The 19,895-nt window shown below is 48.1% G+C and overlaps 8 protein-coding genes across 8 annotated transcripts; 6 read left to right on the top strand and 2 right to left on the bottom strand.

Moving 5' to 3' along the window:
- Positions 1 to 2,630: 2,630 nt before the first annotated feature.
- N7447_002397 (uncharacterized protein) lies at positions 2,631 to 4,576 on the top strand (the record flags this gene model as incomplete). The annotated part of the gene is made up of 2 exons (XM_057226672.1): positions 2,631 to 3,070; positions 3,151 to 4,576. The coding sequence occupies 2 exons, from the start codon at positions 2,631 to 2,633 to the stop codon at positions 4,574 to 4,576; spliced, it is 1,866 nt and encodes a 621-aa protein (XP_057090688.1).
- A 1,641-nt stretch (positions 4,577 to 6,217) lies between these two features.
- On the top strand, positions 6,218 to 6,675 carry N7447_002396 (uncharacterized protein; the record flags this gene model as incomplete). The annotated part of the gene is made up of 3 exons (XM_057226671.1): positions 6,218 to 6,358; positions 6,412 to 6,426; positions 6,493 to 6,675. 3 exons carry the CDS (start codon positions 6,218 to 6,220, stop codon positions 6,673 to 6,675), a joined length of 339 nt encoding a protein of 112 aa, XP_057090687.1.
- Positions 6,676 to 6,996: 321 nt separating this feature from the next.
- On the bottom strand, positions 6,997 to 8,314 carry N7447_002395 (uncharacterized protein; the record flags this gene model as incomplete). The annotated part of the gene is made up of 2 exons (XM_057226670.1): positions 6,997 to 7,863; positions 7,919 to 8,314. The coding sequence occupies 2 exons, from the start codon at positions 8,312 to 8,314 to the stop codon at positions 6,997 to 6,999; spliced, it is 1,263 nt and encodes a 420-aa protein (XP_057090686.1).
- Positions 8,315 to 9,888: 1,574 nt separating this feature from the next.
- Positions 9,889 to 11,136, top strand: N7447_002394 (NAD(P)/FAD-dependent oxidoreductase; the record flags this gene model as incomplete). Its single annotated transcript, XM_057226669.1, has 1 exon — positions 9,889 to 11,136. The coding sequence occupies one exon, from the start codon at positions 9,889 to 9,891 to the stop codon at positions 11,134 to 11,136; it is 1,248 nt and encodes a 415-aa protein (XP_057090685.1).
- A 563-nt stretch (positions 11,137 to 11,699) lies between these two features.
- N7447_002393 (putative MFS transporter) lies at positions 11,700 to 13,597 on the top strand (the record flags this gene model as incomplete). Its single annotated transcript, XM_057226668.1, has 7 exons — positions 11,700 to 11,712; positions 11,825 to 11,993; positions 12,051 to 12,211; positions 12,289 to 12,411; positions 12,467 to 12,823; positions 12,879 to 12,932; positions 12,996 to 13,597. The coding sequence occupies 7 exons, from the start codon at positions 11,700 to 11,702 to the stop codon at positions 13,595 to 13,597; spliced, it is 1,479 nt and encodes a 492-aa protein (XP_057090684.1).
- A 434-nt stretch (positions 13,598 to 14,031) lies between these two features.
- N7447_002392 (uncharacterized protein) lies at positions 14,032 to 14,520 on the top strand (the record flags this gene model as incomplete). Its single annotated transcript, XM_057226667.1, has 3 exons — positions 14,032 to 14,093; positions 14,156 to 14,233; positions 14,320 to 14,520. 3 exons carry the CDS (start codon positions 14,032 to 14,034, stop codon positions 14,324 to 14,326), a joined length of 147 nt encoding a protein of 48 aa, XP_057090683.1. The 3' UTR covers positions 14,327 to 14,520.
- Positions 14,521 to 15,102: 582 nt separating this feature from the next.
- N7447_002391 (DNA-directed RNA polymerase I subunit RPA49) lies at positions 15,103 to 16,709 on the top strand (the record flags this gene model as incomplete). The annotated part of the gene is given in 4 exon segments (XM_057226666.1): positions 15,103 to 15,241; positions 15,303 to 15,625; positions 15,680 to 15,796; positions 15,807 to 16,709. 4 exon segments carry the CDS (start codon positions 15,103 to 15,105, stop codon positions 16,707 to 16,709), a joined length of 1,482 nt encoding a protein of 493 aa, XP_057090682.1.
- An 850-nt stretch (positions 16,710 to 17,559) lies between these two features.
- On the bottom strand, positions 17,560 to 19,551 carry hemA (5-aminolevulinic acid synthase HemA; the record flags this gene model as incomplete). Its single annotated transcript, XM_057226665.1, has 2 exons — positions 17,560 to 19,157; positions 19,212 to 19,551. The coding sequence occupies 2 exons, from the start codon at positions 19,549 to 19,551 to the stop codon at positions 17,560 to 17,562; spliced, it is 1,938 nt and encodes a 645-aa protein (XP_057090681.1).
- Between the last annotated feature and the right edge of the window lie 344 nt (positions 19,552 to 19,895).

The raw sequence follows: 19,895 nt of genomic DNA, 5'->3' as shown, positions 1-19,895 counted from the left end.
TCACATGGCCCGACAAACGGCTATGCCCGATGATGTGGGCATTCTCTTATCAGCCGCAAGGTACGATAACTATTTACACCCCATACGCGATTTCTCTTTGCTTTACATTTGTCCCAAGATGGCCACTCAGTCCACATCTGAAGAGCGCACGCAATCCACGATGTCAGAACAAGCCGAGGATCCTCCGGAATATCACACCCTCCAGCCTCCGAAGGCAGTGATTGAATGCATACGGACTGCAGCTGCCCCTCTACGTAAGACCCTTTTACAGTCTCCAAGGCTAGCTTGCGTATATCACTAATGCAACTCAGCACCAAGCGACTCCGTATGATGAATCTCCCAGCCAACCCTTATTTCGCCCGTCTAACTACTCGTTATAGTCCCAGGCATTCAAAGTCAACGGACTAATCTATGTAGCAGCCCAAATAGGGGCTTTGCCTCGTGGCAACCTTGCTGTCGGACAAACTGCATGTTTCGAACAGCTTTTCCGTAATATAGAGGCGATTCTGAAGACGGCGGGTTCTGGTTTGGACAGGATTATCAAAACTACGGTAGGATCTGACTATAGCCTTTGATTCCTTTCAAGCTAAGTGTGAATATCTCTTCAGGTTTATTTTACAGAATACGTTCATGGAAAATACAAATTCGAGGCTCTCTATAAACGGATGCTTCCGTTTGCACCACCGCGAACTACTGTTGTGGTTTCACGGGTTGAATGTAAGGGTACCACGGATGTACAAATGGAGGTTATAGCAGTGGAGTGACATATTTTTGCTGTTGATTTCGTTGTTACTTATTTTACTGCCCTGTCTCACTCTTTAATCAAACTACTTGCATAACTCTATCCCCGCATCTCTCTACTAACTACAAAGTCGCATGTCAGTGATGTAAACACTAATCGATGTAATCATGCCTGGCCAAGATCGCAATGGAAGTTGTATTGGAAGTACTGAGAAATTTGGATGCAAAGCAGACTTGGTTTGGTTAGGCTCTGCAACAACGGGTCAATCTACTACTTTAGGGCTCTTCATCAATTCCATGGCGGTAAATGACACAGTTGTCTACATAATTCCCTCACTAAGCCGCATATACACCGGATTTTAGGCCGCGCGAGATGGGTTTTCCTTTCCGTTTTAGTGCTCACCCCTTGCCGCTTTTTGCTCGCTGAGTCAAGCTGAGCACGCCCTTGTTTATTACGTAATCGCTAGACCCATGGACTCACTGAGCGTGACTTGACGCGTTCTAACTTAGGGCACCCAGCTCAGTGGGACCCGTGATTAGTCATATGTTCACAGGTCCCGCTGAACTTTTCACGGGTCCACTCAATGGATCCACTTCGAGTCCTGCGATCCTCTCTCTGGGAGTATAGGACATGACACGATAGCCGCTTCTACGTAAGTGAGCTTAATCCGCGACGCCCGTTCTTCTCCACTAATTGCTAGATATTGATATAGACTGATGCCTGAGAGATATTTAAGCCTTTTACGAACTTGGTCTAAATGTTACTTATTTAGACGAGATTTATATGGTATAATAGTACTCTTTTAGAAACCTAGAAGGTCCTAGGTAGAGTACTGTACCTGAAAGAGATAATTTGAAGATGCCACGAATACGCTTAAAAATGAGTCCTCGTCCCTTCTATCACTATTGAGCACGTGTCTAGTATGACTATATATTATCGGTTATGCCACTCTTCAGTCTCTATTATTCCACTCTGACTTACAGGTATCATTTCGCCCCCTGGCCTTAGCTTGTCTGACCATGCTTCTTCCTGTTATAGGACTTGAAAGCTTTCAATCGAGTCATGATATTCGAGAAAATAAGAAGAGCTCATCCATTGGAGCAAAGACGTGGCATCCTGGTTTGTTAACCTGTTTAGACTTGACGAGATAACCAAATTGCTGTATTCTACCCGCTGCCCATTGGCGTTCCAGCTTCATATTGCAGACCTGGATAAAAGTCTCTAGAACTGTCAAGATACCCGCTAGTTATCTTGTTATATTGCCTATGTTTGGCAGGTCGATGCTGTTGGATTACACATGACAGGTTTAGACTGTTTTGAATTAAAGCTCGTGCAGATCAGGACCCAAGCCGCATCGTCGAAATTAATTCTGCACTATATATAGGAAGAAACGAGCTCATTGAAAATCCAGCTGGACTTCCTCTTACATCCCCTCACAGTACGTCCCGAAATTGATGCATCCTCCACTCTCAGAGGGATTTTCTGGCCCCACCTTTCTCTCCCTACACTTACAATTTTAGTTGAATGCACTCTTTTTTGCTCAAAGAACTGGCTGGTAACATAGATGATGTACAACCTTTACTGGGCCCTCTAGGAATATTGTATCTTGGACGAGGGTATTAATGGTTAATCGCCTCCCTACAGTCGAGATGAGTCGGTCTAATAAAGTCTTCCGATTGTAACGGACAAAGATCCTTATAATATGGAGACAGAGTCACCTGACCGTGAACCCCGCAAGCATATGAACAAGTTTCGACTTCGTATTTATCCAAATTGATCTTATCGCGGTCGCCAATATAAGTATAATTAGATCTACTACTTGGTCCGCAGCGGCAGAATAAGCGACCATCGTGTACAGAACAAAAGGTTCACGTCGAATGACTGAAAAATGTTCGCTCCACCAGGCTCCCCAGATGTGTTAACCCTGGCAACATTCGCCTACCAAGTCTACGACACCTACAAAGGCGCTCCAAAGAGATTCAAAGATCTCAGAGGTGACATCAAAGGACTTGAGATTCTCCTCCGGAAACTTGGGAACAGACTTGCCCTCCAACAAGTGGATACTACCGGCCAAAAAAATTCTCACGGGACTTTATTATCGTCTGATGAAGCTGCGGGCTTGGAACAGCTTGTCAAAGAAGCTGGAAAGATGTTAGAAGAGTTGCAGCAGAAACAAGGATATGCATCAGCTCCAAGAGGATTGAGTCGATTTAGGTGGTCGCAGGGGGAAGTGGACTCTGTGAGGTCGAGAATTACGTCTCTTTGTGCGATCATTGGAGCATTTAATAGTGGTTTAGCGCTTCCTAATATTGCGTCAAGAGTTCCCGTGTGAGTCCCACCATAGTCATATCAACTGCAGTGTGCTGAAAGCATTTCCCTTTTGACGATGAATTATTGACTGAAAGTAGGGTCGACAAACAACAAGAAATCTTGGATAAGTTAGATAACTTCCTTCTGAGTCTCAACAAGAATAGTATCTCATCTACTATCTCCATGGCTGATTCGAGCGTCCCAACCCTTCCTGAAACCGAAAACGAGGTGAACCTAGAATGGCCCAAGCTAGTCCGCCGAATGACCGAGTACAGTATATCCGAAGCAGAAGCAAACCAGAATCGAGACCTCATTCTGAAATGGACAGCTCGTGCATCTAAACCCGCGGGTTCACCTCCTCTCAAGCAATCACCAACTACCAACTCTCTTATGGGAAGTATAGGTGCCGACTTAGGTTTAGGAGCGCACAAAGAAGAAATTGAAGTCATCTCAGCCGTATACGGACCCAAAATTGTCACAAACATTATGAGACACATTATCAATGCGCACTTAGGTCTAAAGATGACCAGAGTGCCTTTCTCGGCCACGAACGAGACATTCGGCGGAGATCCTTGGCCGAACTGCATTAAGGCTTTCTCAATGGTCTGGCGAAAAGTGATTCGTCTCGGTTATGGAAACCTTTATTCAGCTCCTCAGAAACTGTTCGCCGAGGAAGGTGAACTGCTTACCATCGATCTCTCAGTTCCACTGACTTCCCACGAGAGTTCGGAAACGAATAAACGGGGTTCGATCTATATTTTGAATGCAAGCTGGCACAACTTAGACGTCACGGAACATGTCGCATCGATAACGGCGAATGATCCTCGACCGGATATCATGGCATCGACTCATGAGTTCTTCGCAATAGATCCGTGCTACGGGCACAAGAAGGTCATTTCCGTGACATGGACGTACTCGGATACCGCGGCGGCACTATCACATTGCGAGGTGAGGACTATAACTGAGAATTCTTCGATCCAAATCCCTCCATTCCTGGATATTATTTGTGCGAACTGGGGTGGGCTGGACATTACGAATCTTGTTCGAGCGAAGATCACACCTCAGCAGACATTACACTTTGACACGAAGAATGTCTGGGCTTTTGCGTCTCCCGATCCGCTACCTGGATGGCAAAAGACAATTTCGATACTGTATCAGTATGGTTCTTTGGAACCGCTGCAAATGCTGGTTACAGGTGAAGACTCTGGCTATGCCATGATCGACCCGGGGGATCGAATGAGACGGAATTTCTTGTTTTCGAAGAGCATAGAGGTCACATCAGATATCAGAGTGGTGGCTGCTGTGTGGGGTTTGCAGCCTGTTTCCGAGAAAGTGTTTGGCAGGGCTGTGACAGAAAGGAAGAAAGTCCCTTGTAGTAATGACTTCTTTGGGAGGGATGGATGGGGTGGGAGGCTAAAGACTCTTCAGGTATTCTTGCAGAATGGGCATACGGGGGACTGTGTTTGTGTGAGTGAGAAGGAAGGGAATGTCCTTGAGATGCCAACTGTTTGGCCAGAACATTAAACAGCCTCGAAGCTAAAACCTACTCTACACTACTGCCTTCTATAAAAGGAAACAGGTGATTGACTCTCAACAAATTATATTGATTTTAGCATTATAATGCCAGATTTCATACAAAATTTTATACAAAGTCACCCTAGAAAAATCTAACTTGACCACGAATTCGTACCTAGGAGGATTACTGAGTATTAGTATAAAGAGATATATATATTGGGTCTACTTAGGTGTCAATTGTAGTAGCACTAATAGTACCTCTATTTACTGTATAATTCCCTAATAAAAACAAGCACCCTTTATAAAAAGTAAAGTATTATAAAAATCAACTTTATATCTTAGATATCTTGTCAATCATATTAACTAATTAGTCTTATAAGTTAGTTTATACGCTTATGAGAAGAAGGCTTCTGTATAGATTTATATATCGCCTAGATGGTAATTTGAATACCCACAAAAGCTAGAGAAAAATGCATTAATTATATAGCTACGATAAATTGGCTTGTTTGTATTGTTTAGGGCCCATCATGGGCTCGAATGGGCTTTGCGGGCTATTGAGAGGTCTACTTATAGAGTTCTATTCTATCCATATATAAAGGTGCTATCAAAGTTTAGGACCGATAGCTACCGGGGAAGGTGGTTAAATATTAAGTTTAAAAGCGATCTTTTTCTTAGTGGTAATCACCCTGTACTCTGAAATACTCAGTGAGCAGGACCCTGAGCGCCCTCATAAAGCGGCCGCACCCCGATCGGGAAATTCGTATCCGCGGCGTAAATCTGGTACATACAACGACATATGTAGGTATCCATTGTTCTTGTTACTGTCTCCACATGGCCAGTCTGGAGCCAGACCATGTCCAAGCGCTGTCATTACATACAATTCGGGGTATCGGGTCAGATCCTCAGCTCTAGAGCTTGAGTCAGTTGCTTTTCTTTTTGCAGATCACTCGTAAGCAGCCTTTTCTTCCAATATCTAGGTCCAGCAACCGTCAATCATCAGAACGGCTATAGATAGCTTTGCCAGCCCCGAATTGAATTGACGGGCCCTTCTTTCAAATTCTATATAGTAGCCTGCCAGTAAGGAGTAATCATGATGCTATCAACTCTTTATAAGGAGCCCCTATTTCTGAGGGTTCCAAATATATAACTAGTGGTCAGATGCCAAAAAGGAGGTTTGAAGGGAACTTACATCACAAGACCTGGGCCAATTACAATCCGGACGGAGACTTGGGATAAACCAAAATCCTTTAGTCAAACACATGAAACACCTAGAATGCCAAGTAAAGCATGGCCAATGAAGTACGAAGTGCTCTATTCAGAAAAAGCAAGAAGCCCACCGAGTACTGAGTTAGGCTTACTAGTTGATGATCTCAAGATACCCGTCCGTCCACTTCAGAATCCGAAGCTCTTGTATCTACTGATATCTACAAATGGAAATTCGACCCCCAGTATTGCATTCCTGGTCCCTAGCTGAACGATTGCATATTCGCTTTGCCGCCAGAGGGTAGCAAACATACTGTAACTTCAGGGTATAAGAACACCCAGATTGTCATCAGTATCAGTCGTACAAGTCCAATCCTAATTTTATACTTCATCGAAGACCAATACCCCCTTTCACTTTCAATCCAAGACCATCAAACCTTTTCCAACATGAAATTATTTCTCCAAGGCACCGCAGTCCTCGCCCTTCTCATTGCCAAGGCTTCAGCCGCACAGAGTGGTTTTTTCGCTGCAAATGGCGTCGAGCTCGAGGTTTACCAATTTGGCGAGGATACCATCATCGGAGAGCCAGTGAGTCCTTGATCCTTTCAATCCTCCCGTGTACCGTAACTGACTTCATACAGCAAAGCATGGTGCAGGTAAATCTTCAATTAACCCCTTAACTCCATTGTCGGGAACGGTAGTTTTTAACATGTTCATTTTAGGCCAGAGATCTTGAGGGCCGAGACACCAACGCGTGCACCAAGTGTGTGGGCCACCATGGAAGTTGCGTTGTAGGAGAGGGGAACTGCTATGCCCCTGATATGTGTGGATTCTGTGGAGGTTGTTCTGTCAACCAGGCCCGTTGCCAGAACCCCGATAAGGAGGGTTGCCAGTGCTATAAATGATTTCTTGGAGGTCAAGCACGGATTGGAAAGATTCAAGATTTTCGCTCTTGCTAAGCGCGATGCTGTTTGAATTCATTCTAGTAGCAAAGGACTCTTATGGTCCTTTCGTTTCATTCCTTCTCCGTAGTTTCTGCTTTCCAAGGCACTCATTCTGGATTATTTCGATCATACTTCCTGATCTCAGTTATTATCATCCAGCAGTACAATTGCTCAAATGCAAACAAATTCATTGCAAGGGTAAAGGGTTGGGGGGTATTTTATCCAATCTATATCAAAGGCCTATATTCAACTATCAAAGTCAGATAAAATATAATGAAATCTTCACCCAAATATATACTCCACCCACCCCTTCTTCCAAGTCCTCCCAAACCTATGATTGACACACGCATTAGGATTATTAAACCCTCCCGCCTCGCTATGTCTCTGTCCATTCCCCCAAACACTAACTGGCAACACGCACAGTCCACCCATGGATTCACCCGGGACAGCCTCGCCAGCCTCGATACAGACAGGGTCACGGAGTCTATGAAACGGAGCCCACGTCACCCGCTTCCGCACTTCCCCAGTTTCAGCATCGATGAGATCTCCTATCTCTGCATCTGCATGGACAGATTGTTCAACGAACGGATGTGTCTCAGGAAGCGAAGAGGAAAGCGTCTCAAGAACAGCATCCGTGAAAACATCCGGCCCCGTAATTCCTAATATAGCCTTCTCGTCATATGCCAGACTGGGGAAGAAGCCCGTGCGTCCATCATTGTATTGCATGGTATGTGTTATGACCCGCACAATGGTCTCGCGGAGAAGCGGGCTGAAACGTCGCGGTGCATACATGGTATACTGAATTAGTCCGTAACTCCTTGTCCAATGCCAGTCGCGCATGAATTGTGGTGAAGCATATGGCTCGTCGACTTCGATTCCAACAACGAGCGATACATTGGGATGGATGTCTTCGGTGTATTTGTCGGGTGGGGATGCGAAAAATGGTTCTAGTGCTGGACAGGTGTTGATGGTTCGAGCGGGGAAGACATCGATGTCTGCGTAGAAGCCTCCGTAGTACCAGAGAAGGAGGTATCTGAGGAAATCTGCTCGGAGGACATTGTGAGGGTAGGACTTGTATATTGTTGCAATTTCGGACATGGCGGATAGCTCGTTGGTCACGAACTCGAGAGCCTTGTTATCATTGACTAACTTTGTGGTGTTCAGTGGAAGTCGAGTGAGTTTCGTGGTATCCGGAGGTACTTACAGTGTATGCCCATTCCTTATTTTTATGTTGAAATATTATCGAGTCGTCTCCCCTGTGCTTTTCATCTTTCGCTATCTGCCAGATTCTATTTTCGGCTACGCTCTTTTGCTGATTTTGTGCCATCACAGTCTTTTCAATTCTCTCCAGGGCCCGTGATAGTCGTTTTTCATATTGAATAGCCGGATTGTTTCGAAAGGGAGAACGGTAGAGGAATCGTGCTTTGTCCTCTACTTGGTGCACTGGAGGTGGTCGGTCTGCGCGGGTATTGTTCTGGGTGGGAGGAGGAGTTGGAAGATGATAGAAGAGGAACCATATGAAGATAATAAATGTTATCAAAAGTCCACGGCGAGTAAATAAGCGCCTAGATGTCTGAGCAATGATTCCTCTAGGGATCATGGTGGGAGTTAAAGGGGAAGCCGCAGAGAAGAAACGGCGAAGACTTATTCGAGGAAGATTGGAACAAATCACTGTCAACTCATTGGAAAATGACATGTAGACAAAGGTTAAAGTTTGTATGCTTGAGGTGACAGACAGGAAACATGGCAAAGGAGAGAAAGTAAAGAGCGAAAGGACTCAGAATAGCAAACAAAACCAAGGATTGAGTATAGGACCAGAGCCCCTAGGTTTCATGCAGCCTTTGACATAATTTTAGGATCAAAGCCTGGGGATTCCCTCAATTATCTTTGAATATCTACAAATTTACTTTGCGGTCTGGTTCTTTGTTTGACAGCAGCCCATTTCGGGTCGATCCTCTAACGCTAGACCAGGATAGCCCTGTTGAGGTTCAACAGTCCACAGTAGCGGAGACCTTGAACAGCAAAGTCGATCCATGGGATGGAGTTATAATCCAAGATATTCCCTTCTGGATCTTTGTACCATTTCCGGGAGATTGTGCCCTGGCTTACCGGTGCAGTCTGTTATGTCGAATGAATGCGAGCTCGTCAAATGTTCGTATCAGGGTTGTGGTCTCGAATGACAGTATCTTCATACAAAGACCATGCCGACCAAGACTGGAAAGGAGGAGAAGAAAACGTTGAACGTGAGAGTTTGAGGGGGGAAGTCTAGGTGTCAGTAAGAATTATTTTACGGAGTACTCCTTAGATGATCATCGGAATGCTGCAGTCTGCAATTTTGTGATCCATTATGCTTGTCTCTGCATAGTCGGGTTGTAAAGAAATTGTTTCGTGGTTGGCTGATACTGTCTTGCAAGTGGGCGAGCAAAGTGGAAGGCTGCTAGTCCAGCTAGAGAGCCTCATAATTCTATGGAATTCAACTTAGGATGCTCGGAGAGAAATTCCAGATAGCATTTACTAAGAGAAATGACTGATGAAGAAGGAAGAGATACTTTGGCCGGCTCTCTCCCTGGGTCTTGTAAGCGTTGTGTACATGGTAACCATCCCACATAGTTGTAGCCGCCTCTCAAAGTCGCAGGTCAAGTATGCCGCTATATTAGCTGGATGAGGTGAATAGTGCGTAGATGACACGTGCATTAGAAGCAGAGTATTCGAGACACATTATGCGAGAAAACTGAGCAGCTCAGCTCCTACATACTCAGGGGCAGCTTTCTCTTTCCGAAAGGCCTGCGTCGATTCATGACAGTTCCTACCTATATGCCCCAGTTTTGATTTCCAGATCGAAGAAATTTCGAATTATTACCGGCTCTTGCACACTCTCTTTCGTCATTCGCAATTTTTTGTATCGGAAGTGATGATAGATAGCATAGTAAGCTGATGGTATAAATGATAAGTTGAGCCAATCAGGGTCATGATATGGTGTAGCTCGAAACCTTCTACCAAAAGTACCTAAAAGACCTCCATGGAAGAAGTGAGAGCCCTGGAGCCTGGAGTGATTTGGATTGGTAATATGGACAGATAATGCGTGTTGTCCTCCGCTCTAATCCTCTAGTTTTAAATCTCCTAGATCTAAGACCATCAGTCTCCTAGAATTCGTGCGTGCATTGCCTAAGAATGATGGCTCAAGATTCTAGCAAGAAGAATCTTGTCATCTTGGGCGGTTCCTATGGGGGCATATCCACCGCGCACTATCTTCTCAAACATGTCGTCCCTCAACTGCCCAATAAAGCAAGCTATCAAGTCATCCTCGTCAGCACCTCGTCGCAGGCCATATGTCGCCCAGCCTGTCCTCGCGCATTGATCTCGGATGACATGTTCCCTCAAGGGAAGCTCTTCGTCAGTGTACCACAACAGTTCGAGCAGTACCCGGACGGCACCTTCCGTTTCATCCAAGGCACTGCGACAGAACTCGACCATACCGATCGCCATGTCACTGTGAGCCTTAAACACAGCGATACCGAGAACATCGCATACCATGCGCTTATCATCGCCACCGGTACATCAACCGTGTCGCCCCTACTAGGACTTAACGGCGACTCTGAGTCCCTGCGCGTTACCTGGAATACCTTCCGCGCAGCTCTCCCCAACGCCAAACACATCGTCATCGCAGGCGGAGGCCCAACCGGTATCGAGACAGCCGGTGAGCTGGGCGAATACCTCAACGGTCGGGCTGGCTGGTTCACCTCTAAACTAGAGAACCCCAAGGTCCCTATCACGCTAGTGACAAGCTCGAAGATCCTCCCGGTCTTACGACCCGCGATCGCGAAGAAAGCGGAGGAATTCCTCGCACACGTTGGCGTGACGGTGGTCAAGGGCTCACGCGTTGTAACTGTCTCGCCAGCAGGTGCAGGGACTGAGAGTGCATTGACAAGCAATGCGACGGTGACCTTGGAAGACGGCAAAACCCTCGAAGCCGACCTTTACATTCCGGCTACCGGTGCAACGCCCAATACTGGCTTTATCCACGAGTCCCTATTGACGGCTAGTGGCAGTGTAGAGACTAACGCATCTACGCTACGGGTGGATAATGCTGGTGCGCGGGTCTATGCGGTTGGTGATGCGGGATCGCATGCGCGTCCGGCGGTGCACAATATCTTGAATGTAGTACCCACTCTATGTGCCAATATTAAACGGGATTTGCTCATTGCCGAGGGGAAAGATGAAAGCGATGTCGGAGTCGACCGTATGTTTAAGGAGGACACTCGTGAGACTCAACTTGTGCCAATTGGAAAGAGTAAGGGGGTAGGCGCCGCCATGGGCTTCCAGTTACCCAGTCTCTTGGTGTGGCTGATCAAAGGTCGGGACTATTGGCTATGGACCACCGGAGGTTTGTGGAGCGGTAGTCAGTGGACTAAGGAGTCGTGAGTATGTGGAAGGATTAATATATATATATAGATATATAACCGCTCAGCTGATACTTACGAAATGGAATATAAATCAAGCATAAACTAAATCCAGGCCAATACATGAAGTATTTGATAGCCTCGGATACACACCCCCCGCACTATCGCCAAGGATTCCAGGGTTCTCTATGGGGGTGGATATTTAGTCGGCCCGAAACCCCCTGAGTCATTTGTTTTGTGGGGACTAGTAAACGATTTTGACTCGGAGGACTCCGTTGAATTCTAGATAGTAAAAGGAAGAGAAGATTGAAAATAAGATTGAAAATAGGAATGCATATCTTCCTGTCGATCATAAATAAACAATAAATAGTGGAAATTTAAATAAAAAGAAATTTCAGATGCGGAATGCATATCGGCCAATAGGCCGAGATCGGGCCTCGACATCCTGGGGTAACACCCCTGCATCGGCGGACTGTAAGAATTTGACCCTAAAAGGCCTTTTTTTCCCTTCCTTCTCTTTCCTTCTATCATAGTCTTCTTCTCTTCTCAAAGTGCGCAGTGTCCTGGCACAATATATATCTCATCATGGGGGTCCCAGGTATGTTTGACCCCATAGACCTACCCCGAGTTTATTCCTTTTTAGAGTTTACCGAGCTCGCGTCAACGTATCCTTGCTACAATCCCATGCTGACCGTACTCTTCCCGGGTAGAAGCACTCGATACCAAAGAACCCATTGACCACGGCGAAAGTCAGGTCAGCTCTACGGATTTTGATTTGCCTCCTCTCACAACTACCACCGCGCGCAAGTTGCAGGCCAAGGTCGACTGGCACATCCTGCCCTGTCTGTGTATTTTGTATTTGCTTGCCTTTTTAGATCGGTAAGCATTCTGTTGCGTAACCAAGCATTGCTTGTATCTAACATCATCATCCTTCAGTGTTAATATTAGCAATGCCGCTATTCTCGGATTAAAGGAGGATTTGAACATCGTCGAAGGAACAAAATACAACACCGCGCTCACGATTTTCTTCGTTCCGTATATTATCTTCGAGATCCCATCAAACATTCTGCTTAAGAAGTTGAAGCCCCATGTCTGGCGTAAGTGTTTTGATCCCTTTGCGCGCCGTGTGACCAAGCGTGATTTTGGTGAGGGCAGCTTGCTAATACGAATTTAGTTACGGGATGCATGTTCATGTTTGGCTTGGTCTTACTCTTCCAGGGTCTGGTACAGAACTGGGGTGGACTGATGGCCACTCGGTTCTTTTTGGGTGTTTTTGAGACCGGCATGTTCCCTGGATGTAAGTGCAAATACCAACAAGAACTCCTGACCCAGGTGCTAATTGCGATCGTCAGGCTTCTATCTGTTGGGCATGTGGTACACACGCTCCGAGGCTCAAAAGCGTTTCAGTTTCTTCTTCAGCTCCACTTCCCTGGCCGGCGCCTTCGGTGGTCTGCTTGCCAGTGGAATCGCAAAGATGGATGGCATGTGTGGCTACAGTGGCTGGCGCTGGGTGTTCATTCTTGAGGGCGTTTTGACCAGTGTGGTCGCGATCATTCTGTTCTTCTTCATTGCTGATTTCCCCGAGGATGTCAAGTGGTTGAACGAGGAAGAGCGCACATACATGCGTGCCAAGTTGGCCAAGGATGCCGGCAAGGCTGCTCGCCACCTTCACATGGGCAAGCGCGAGGTTCTTGGTGTGTTCAAGGACTGTAAGTATAGCCCGGTCAATCCCTCATTTAATTACAGCGTGCTGACTTTCCTCAGACAAGGTCTTTATCGGAGGCTTCATGTACTTCGGCTTGATTGTCCCGGCTTACAGTACGTAAACCACATCACTTCCTTCTTCCATTACCCTCCGAGTTATCGCTAACTCTGATACAGGCTATGCATACTTCGCGCCGTCCATTATCCAGACATACGGCTATAGCGCAATCAAGACCCAGCTGTACTCCATTCCTCCCTGGGCTGCGGCATTCGGCTTCTCAATGGTAGTCGCCTTCTGCTCTGACCGAATGCGACACCGATTCGTTTTCACCCTAATTCCAATGGCAATCGCCCTGGTCGGCTTTATTATGCTTATGACAATCCATGGCAATAATAGTGCCCAATATGGCGCTCTTTTCCTGGTCACCAGTGGCGCTTATAGCGCCATGCCTGTCATTGTATGCTGGTTCTCCATGAATTTGGGTGGCCATCATCGACGCAGCGTGGGAACCGCATGGCAGATTGGTTTCGGCAATATCGGTGGAATCATCGCGACTTACTCTTTTGTCACAAAGGATGGTGTCACCGATTTCCGAACCGGGTATGTCATCTGCCTCTCGTTCATTTGCATCGCCGCTCTGGCATGCTCGGTATATATGGTAGCCCTGTGGGTTCAGAACAAGCAGCGTGACCGCGCCGCTGTTGACCCTGCTACGGTTCCAGAGGATGAGGAGGAATATCTCGGTGATTTGGCGCCCACGTATCGGTACACGTACTAAGAAAATCTCAAGATACTTTTGGATAAGGGACCTTTTCTCATTTTACTTTTGTGGATCTCGTTCTTGCAGATTTTGCGAAACTCTATGAGTGATGAAGCTTTTGGTATATTGGTTTAATATTGAACATAGCTGGCTATACCCAAGCGGAAACAATGGCATCAAAAGCTCACTGGCTATATTTTGGAGTTGCATTGCAATAAATAGTAATGGCATTGCTCTTCTGGATACTCGATTATTAAAAACCCATTATCCTGTCTCCACTCGTAGTTTATATGTTACATAAATTATTGTCAAATGGTTTGCAACAGCTCTATCGAGTGAAACCCTATCGAATTTCCTAATCTGGAATAGTCGTGTGTCGTCACGGATGGAAGCTTGGGCTGTCACGTGTGGGGCCTAAGCGAGGGCGGCTGAGTCAGCCGCACCGTACCTAAATGCGTCTCGGACCCGCCCACTTCATCTTTCTTTCTACTATCTCTGTTTCATCCTCGAAATCGTGAGTAGCTCTCCAGAAGCTCAAAATACCAACGAGAGAGCAATGCACTAACCAGTCAACAGTTTGAAGATGAGAGCTAAGTGGAGAAAGAAGCGCACTCGCCGTCTCAAGCGCAAGCGCAGAAAGATGCGTGCCAGATCGTAAGTAATCCCATTGTGCGCCAATGGTCTTGCGAAAGGCCATTGAGCTTCCAATCGCGCAACGGAAATACTAATTTTCAAATCAGCAAATAAACTACTCGCCCCCTCCATCTCAGCTCTCCTTGCCCGAGCTCATGTTTAAACGCTGAACACGACAATTGACGACGCGACGTTGCGACTTTCGTTTCTTCGTGACACGCCCCTCATTCAAACGAGTTACCTGCACGGACAAGATTTCCGACCCATCATCAGAAGATATCGCAGATCTAATGACGGAATCCGCTGTTTACAACAACAGTCTACCCACATTCCAACACCTCGGATTCATTCACGTCCACGATCTGATGTCATGCATGGTTATTACTCGGGGGGGCTCCTGTGTTTAGGTGGATGTTGGAGGACTGGTGCAAACCATCTGTCTTTGAGCACGGCATTGGGGTGACTGGTCAATCTCATTATCTTTACGGCTTTCCTTCGGGCTAGTCAAAAGTTGTGGAGAGGTTCCTTCCGGGAGTTTATCAAAAATCCATGGAATAACTCGGAGGTCTTCGTTTAGCTACTGCAGATGAATCGATGACTTGATGAGTGCAACATTCTTTTTTTTTCGTTGTAAATGTAAATCTGTAAACCCGGAGCGCAACTATCGCCTGAATCGCTATATTCGTAGCTTCTTCTGTATATCGCCTTTCGAGATCAGCTTGACGTTTGATATACGTCAATATTCCTTTGTGCGGAAAGCCCGTGGACTCACCGCCTGCCTGGTCTCCGCTCGTAAAATTTTCTGCCCGACAAGTCCAGACATTTTATTTCACCGCGCCAAAGCCGATTCTCGAGAGCTACAATATTTGTCTCTCCTCCTTAACGCCATAATGCCGTCCAATAAAACAGATCAGAAGCGCAAGCGCTCAGCGGACAATGACCGTCCAAGCAAAAAGCCTGCGCTGCACCAGCTGCCCCCACTGGCCGCCAGCGTTATTGAAGATAAGAGCGAGTTGGCACCGGTAATTGGTGAGTTGAAGGCTTTTTATCCCGGCTGTAAAACATGTCTAATCGAATTTTTACGTTATAGCCGATACACCCGGTCTTCAAAGCTCGAAATCCCTCCACTGGGACCCATATATCAAAAGCCGCCCTAATGTCTTCAAGTCTGCGGCATTGACTCGGAACCCGGGCATTGTCTCTTCGGAGATGCTCCTCCAGTCCTCGGAACACCCCAAGCTGGACTTTGTGGGCCGTGAAGGCACAGGAGACGATACCGACTCGCAAGTGAAGCACTACGTCGCAGTCATCGACCCAGAGCGCAAGACATGGAAGGTCGTGGAGGTCCGACGAGCGACACTGCGAGGAGCAGTGAGAAGCCGCAAGTACGAGGAGGACTCAGATGAAGAGATGGTACACCCTCCCACCCGCAATCCCATACATAAACATCCAATTAACAATCACCAGAACACCATGCGCGCCCAACGCACAGCCCTCACCAACACCTTCGGAACCAAACAATCCCGCAAGGCCGTGCAATCTATGGCCGAGAACGCCCAGCTCTCTAACGCCCCCGCCGGCGCCGTCCCCACAGCCGGCGCAGCCCCTCATCTCCTCGATGCCCACCGACACAGCCTCCGGTCTCGCCAAGGCTCTCGCCATGCAAGCCGAAGTGCAAGCCGCGAAGCCCCTCCCGACACCCAACCTCGCCGTCTCACACCCCTCCGACGTCTACACAATCGAGACCCTCGTGCCCGGCAGCCACACAACCCTCAGCCAACTCAACGGCGTGGACGATTGGAAATCCCAAGTGGAAGCCGGTCTGGGCGTGACAACCGTATCTCGCTACGTCTCGAACCGCGTCGGCGCAGTAGTCAACTCAGACAACACAACCCACCTCCAAGTCCTCCGCTTCATCCAGCTTCTCATCGAGTTCGGCCGCTGTCTCAAAAACGCAGGCGCAAACGCCAAGGGCGGTGGCCCCGGCAGCAAACGCCTCCCACCCCGCGAAGACCTCCGTCGCATCCTCTCAAACACCACCGGCACCCCCGTGGCAAAGCCCAAGCCCGGCGCTGTGGCTGTCGAATCCACAGACCTGCTCCCGGAGTCTGTTATTGATGCTGTTCGTCGTCGTTTCGCGCCTAGCGGTGGCTTCGTTTCAAAGAACGACTTCACCCTCTTGCAGACTACCATCTGTGCGCTTTCGCTGCATATCCCTCCCCAGCCGGCGCGTGACGGTGGATCCAGCTCGCTTGGTGGTAATGCACCCAATGAGCTTGCGACGGATCCTTCTGATCTGCGTGATGATTTGCGTCTTGATCCGAATACTATTCACCAGTACTTCCGTGAGCTTGGTTGTCGGATTGATAAGCCTCGTGAGACGGAGTTCGCGAAGTGGAATATTAAGGGTGGACGTGCGGAGGCGGCGGCGCGTCGTGTTGCTCGCTTGCGACTTCCCGTTGAGTTCCCTAAGGTTAGTCGTGGTGGACGGAAGTAGGGTTGAGTTGTTAGGCCTCTTTGGAATATATGGCGCTTTGTGTGTTTCAAAATTGTTACTTTTATCTGTTTCTATATCAATGGGACATTGTTACATAGCCAAAGGAAATTACTTGGTTGTTTCTTTGATTCGATTTTGATTTGTGTAGACTTGGGCTTCTCTGTCTGTGTTTAAGATTTATATAACCTCGGGAATTGCTCGCCAAGGTAAATTACTATTAGCAGATATCATACTACATACAGCAAGAGCCAACTTAATTCACCCAGTCATTCACCCAGTTATTCATCAAGAGTTTTATATAGTTGTAGTTTCAATTGGTATATCTTTTAAATGGCTTATTTGCAACCAAGGTGGAGGCATCAGATCCACAGGGGGATGTATATATCGGTGCCCTAAATATAAACAAGGACAAATACAACAATGGTAGATCATGTCCTACTAGTAAGCACTAAAATACTACAATAAGACGAAGCCTACATTAAACGAAGGAGAGTAAAATGCCACTTCCAACACTGTTCATTCCCACCTGGCCCACCTGAGTCTAATAAATGACACTCGATCGATCTAGATACAAGCAGTATGTCGGACATAGTCTTGGTCTTGCTAAACAAACCAACAACATAATAATAAAAAAAAGCGCAATTCACGGCCGATCAAGCCCGAAAAATGGCTACATCATTAAACAAAAGCAGACAGATGACATGAATATGTGGGGGCGATATGATTGAAGGCGGATGCATATGCTAAGTTATGCCCGCACAACAGAATATTATGTAGAAAATGAATGGACGGGAATAATACAGGCAGAATTACCCCAAAAACCGAGAAGCATAGACGGGACTCGTCTGCTCTAGGCAACAACACCAGCGGTGGAGTTCATTCCCGAGTAAGCCTTCTCGATCAGAGGGGTAGCAGCCTTCAGGGGCACGGTCGCCTGGGCAGCTGCGTCGTTGAATTCACGAGCAACAGCGCCCTCAAGGGTCTCGCTAGCCTGCAGACCCAGCTGGGAGTCCTCCCAGATGGGCATGTTGGCGGCCTCGGCGCCTTCTACGCCAACGCCAACGAAACCGCCCTGGCTCTTCCAGTCGCTGGTGCGCTTGAGACCAAGCTCATTCCAAACGGTCTGCACAGCCTGCACGAGGTGCTCGCGCAGGGGCTTCACGTGGCCTGGGGTGGGGGTGATGCGCAGACGCTCCTCACCGCGGGGAACGGTGGGGTAGTTGATGGCCTGCACGTAGATGTCGTGCTCCTCGAGAAGCTTGTCGGATGCCTTCTTGGCCAGCTCAGCATCACCCACCAGGAGGGGGACGATGTGTGAGGGGTTGGGAATGACAGGGATATCCAAATCATTGAGGGCAGTCTTGACTGCACGGGTGTGAAGCTGCTGGAGGACTCGGTCCCGGGGTTGCTGGGCCTGGTACTGGATGGCGGCATCCGCACCAGCCATAGTTGCTGGTGGGAGCGAGGTGGTAAAGATGAAACCGGGAGCAAGGGAGCGGATGGTGTCAACCATGGCTGCCGAGCCTGCGATATATCCACCGACACAGCCGTAGGCCTTGCCCAGGGTACCGGTGATAATGTCAATTCGGTCCTGAACTGTGCCCTTGGTGCTTTGAGGAGAAGCTGTATCCTGCGATGCGTAGACATCGTAATCGAGATGCTCAGCAACTCCAGCTCCGTGTGGGCCATACATTCCTACGGCGTGGACCTCATCCAAGAAAGTGATGGCACCGTATTTGTCGGAGAGATCACAAATCTTTTCAATGGGCGCAATTGATCCGCACATACTGTAGACAGATTCAAAGGCAATGATCTTGGGGGTACTAAGTGGCAATGAGGCCAATTTGGCTTCAAGATCTTCCATATCGTTGTGCTTGAAGACCATCTTCTTCGCGCCGGAGTGGCGAATACCTTGAATCATCGAGGCGTGGTTGAGGCTGTCCGAGAGGATGACACAATCGGGCATCTTACTGCCCAGTGTTGCCAGGGTCGCATCGTTAGCCACGTAGCAGGAGCTGAAGACCAATGCGGCCTCCTTTCCATGCAACTTGGCAAGCGTATCCTCCAGGGCGACAGCATGCTGGTTATGACCCGAGATATTGCGGGTGCCACCTGCACCGGCTCCGTAGGTGTCCAAAGTCTTGTGCATGGTGTCCAAGACCTGGGGGTTACGACCCATGCCAAGGTAGTCATTTGAGCACCAGACAGTCACGCGCTCCTCGGCAGAGGCAGTGTGGGCCCGAGGGAATTCTTTGGCGAGACGGTTGATGTTGTTAAAGTAGCGATAGGACTTGTCCTTGTGCTTCTTCTCCAATTCCACGTTGTAGAAACCGTCGTAGTTGAACTTTTCGTTGGTTGGGGCTTCAGGGCGGGGGCCGCGGACCGCAGCGCCGGCATGGCCGGGGGCGGCAGAGGACGCGCGGAGGGGATTGGTCAAGTTAGGGTTTCCTGTAGTCAGATTAGAAACAGCTCAAAGTTCGAGTCTCACAAACTCAATCTTACCTCGCTCAGATTTCTCGTATCCACCGGAGACGAGACTGGCGGGATGTCCACCGGTGTTGTGCAATGCCCGCTTGGCAGTCGGAACCCGCGTAGGCTGGAATGCAGCGACTCCGGCGGCACGCGAGGTGAAGCGCTTGGTGCCACTAAGACGGGCACTCTGAACAGCCAGAGCCTTGCTCATGACTGGGCAGCGACGGCCCAGAACCTGTAGGTTGGACATGGTTCCACCTCCCGGGCTGGTGCTAGGACGAGTAGCGGTCGACAGAGTACGGAGGGTGGTGGGGGAGGTGCGCTTGAGGAAAGGGCACATAGTGCGAGACTGCTGCAAAAGAGCCTCCATGGTGAATTGAGCCAAAAGTATGAGAAACCAAAGAAGAGACCAACAGAATTCCCCGTGAATTTAAGGAGATTGAACGAGTTGACATCTCGAAGACTAGCGGAACCCAAGGGAAATTCAATCGGCCCAGGTGGGGCGGCTGACTCATCGAAGAGGCTTACATATACTTATCTCTAATTGGCCCATTGGCAAACACCGAGGTACGGATGCTCCTTTCCGATGTGCCTCACTGCCGGGCTTTGCCACTTGGCAGACCCCGGGGAAACAGGCCACCTTGTGAAAGGTTTTTCTCGAGTCTACCTCGGAAACTTGAAACATGTTGGACCCAGGCTAGGCATAAACAAGAC

Source organism: Penicillium robsamsonii (genome assembly GCF_028829455.1).
Source record: "Penicillium robsamsonii strain IBT 29466 chromosome Unknown utg000001l_segment0_segment0, whole genome shotgun sequence".
In the NCBI taxonomy this organism is placed as follows: domain Eukaryota; kingdom Fungi; phylum Ascomycota; class Eurotiomycetes; order Eurotiales; family Aspergillaceae; genus Penicillium; species Penicillium robsamsonii.
The sequence above is the reverse complement of the archived record's forward strand: the minus strand, read 5'-3'. Positions and strand labels throughout refer to the sequence as shown.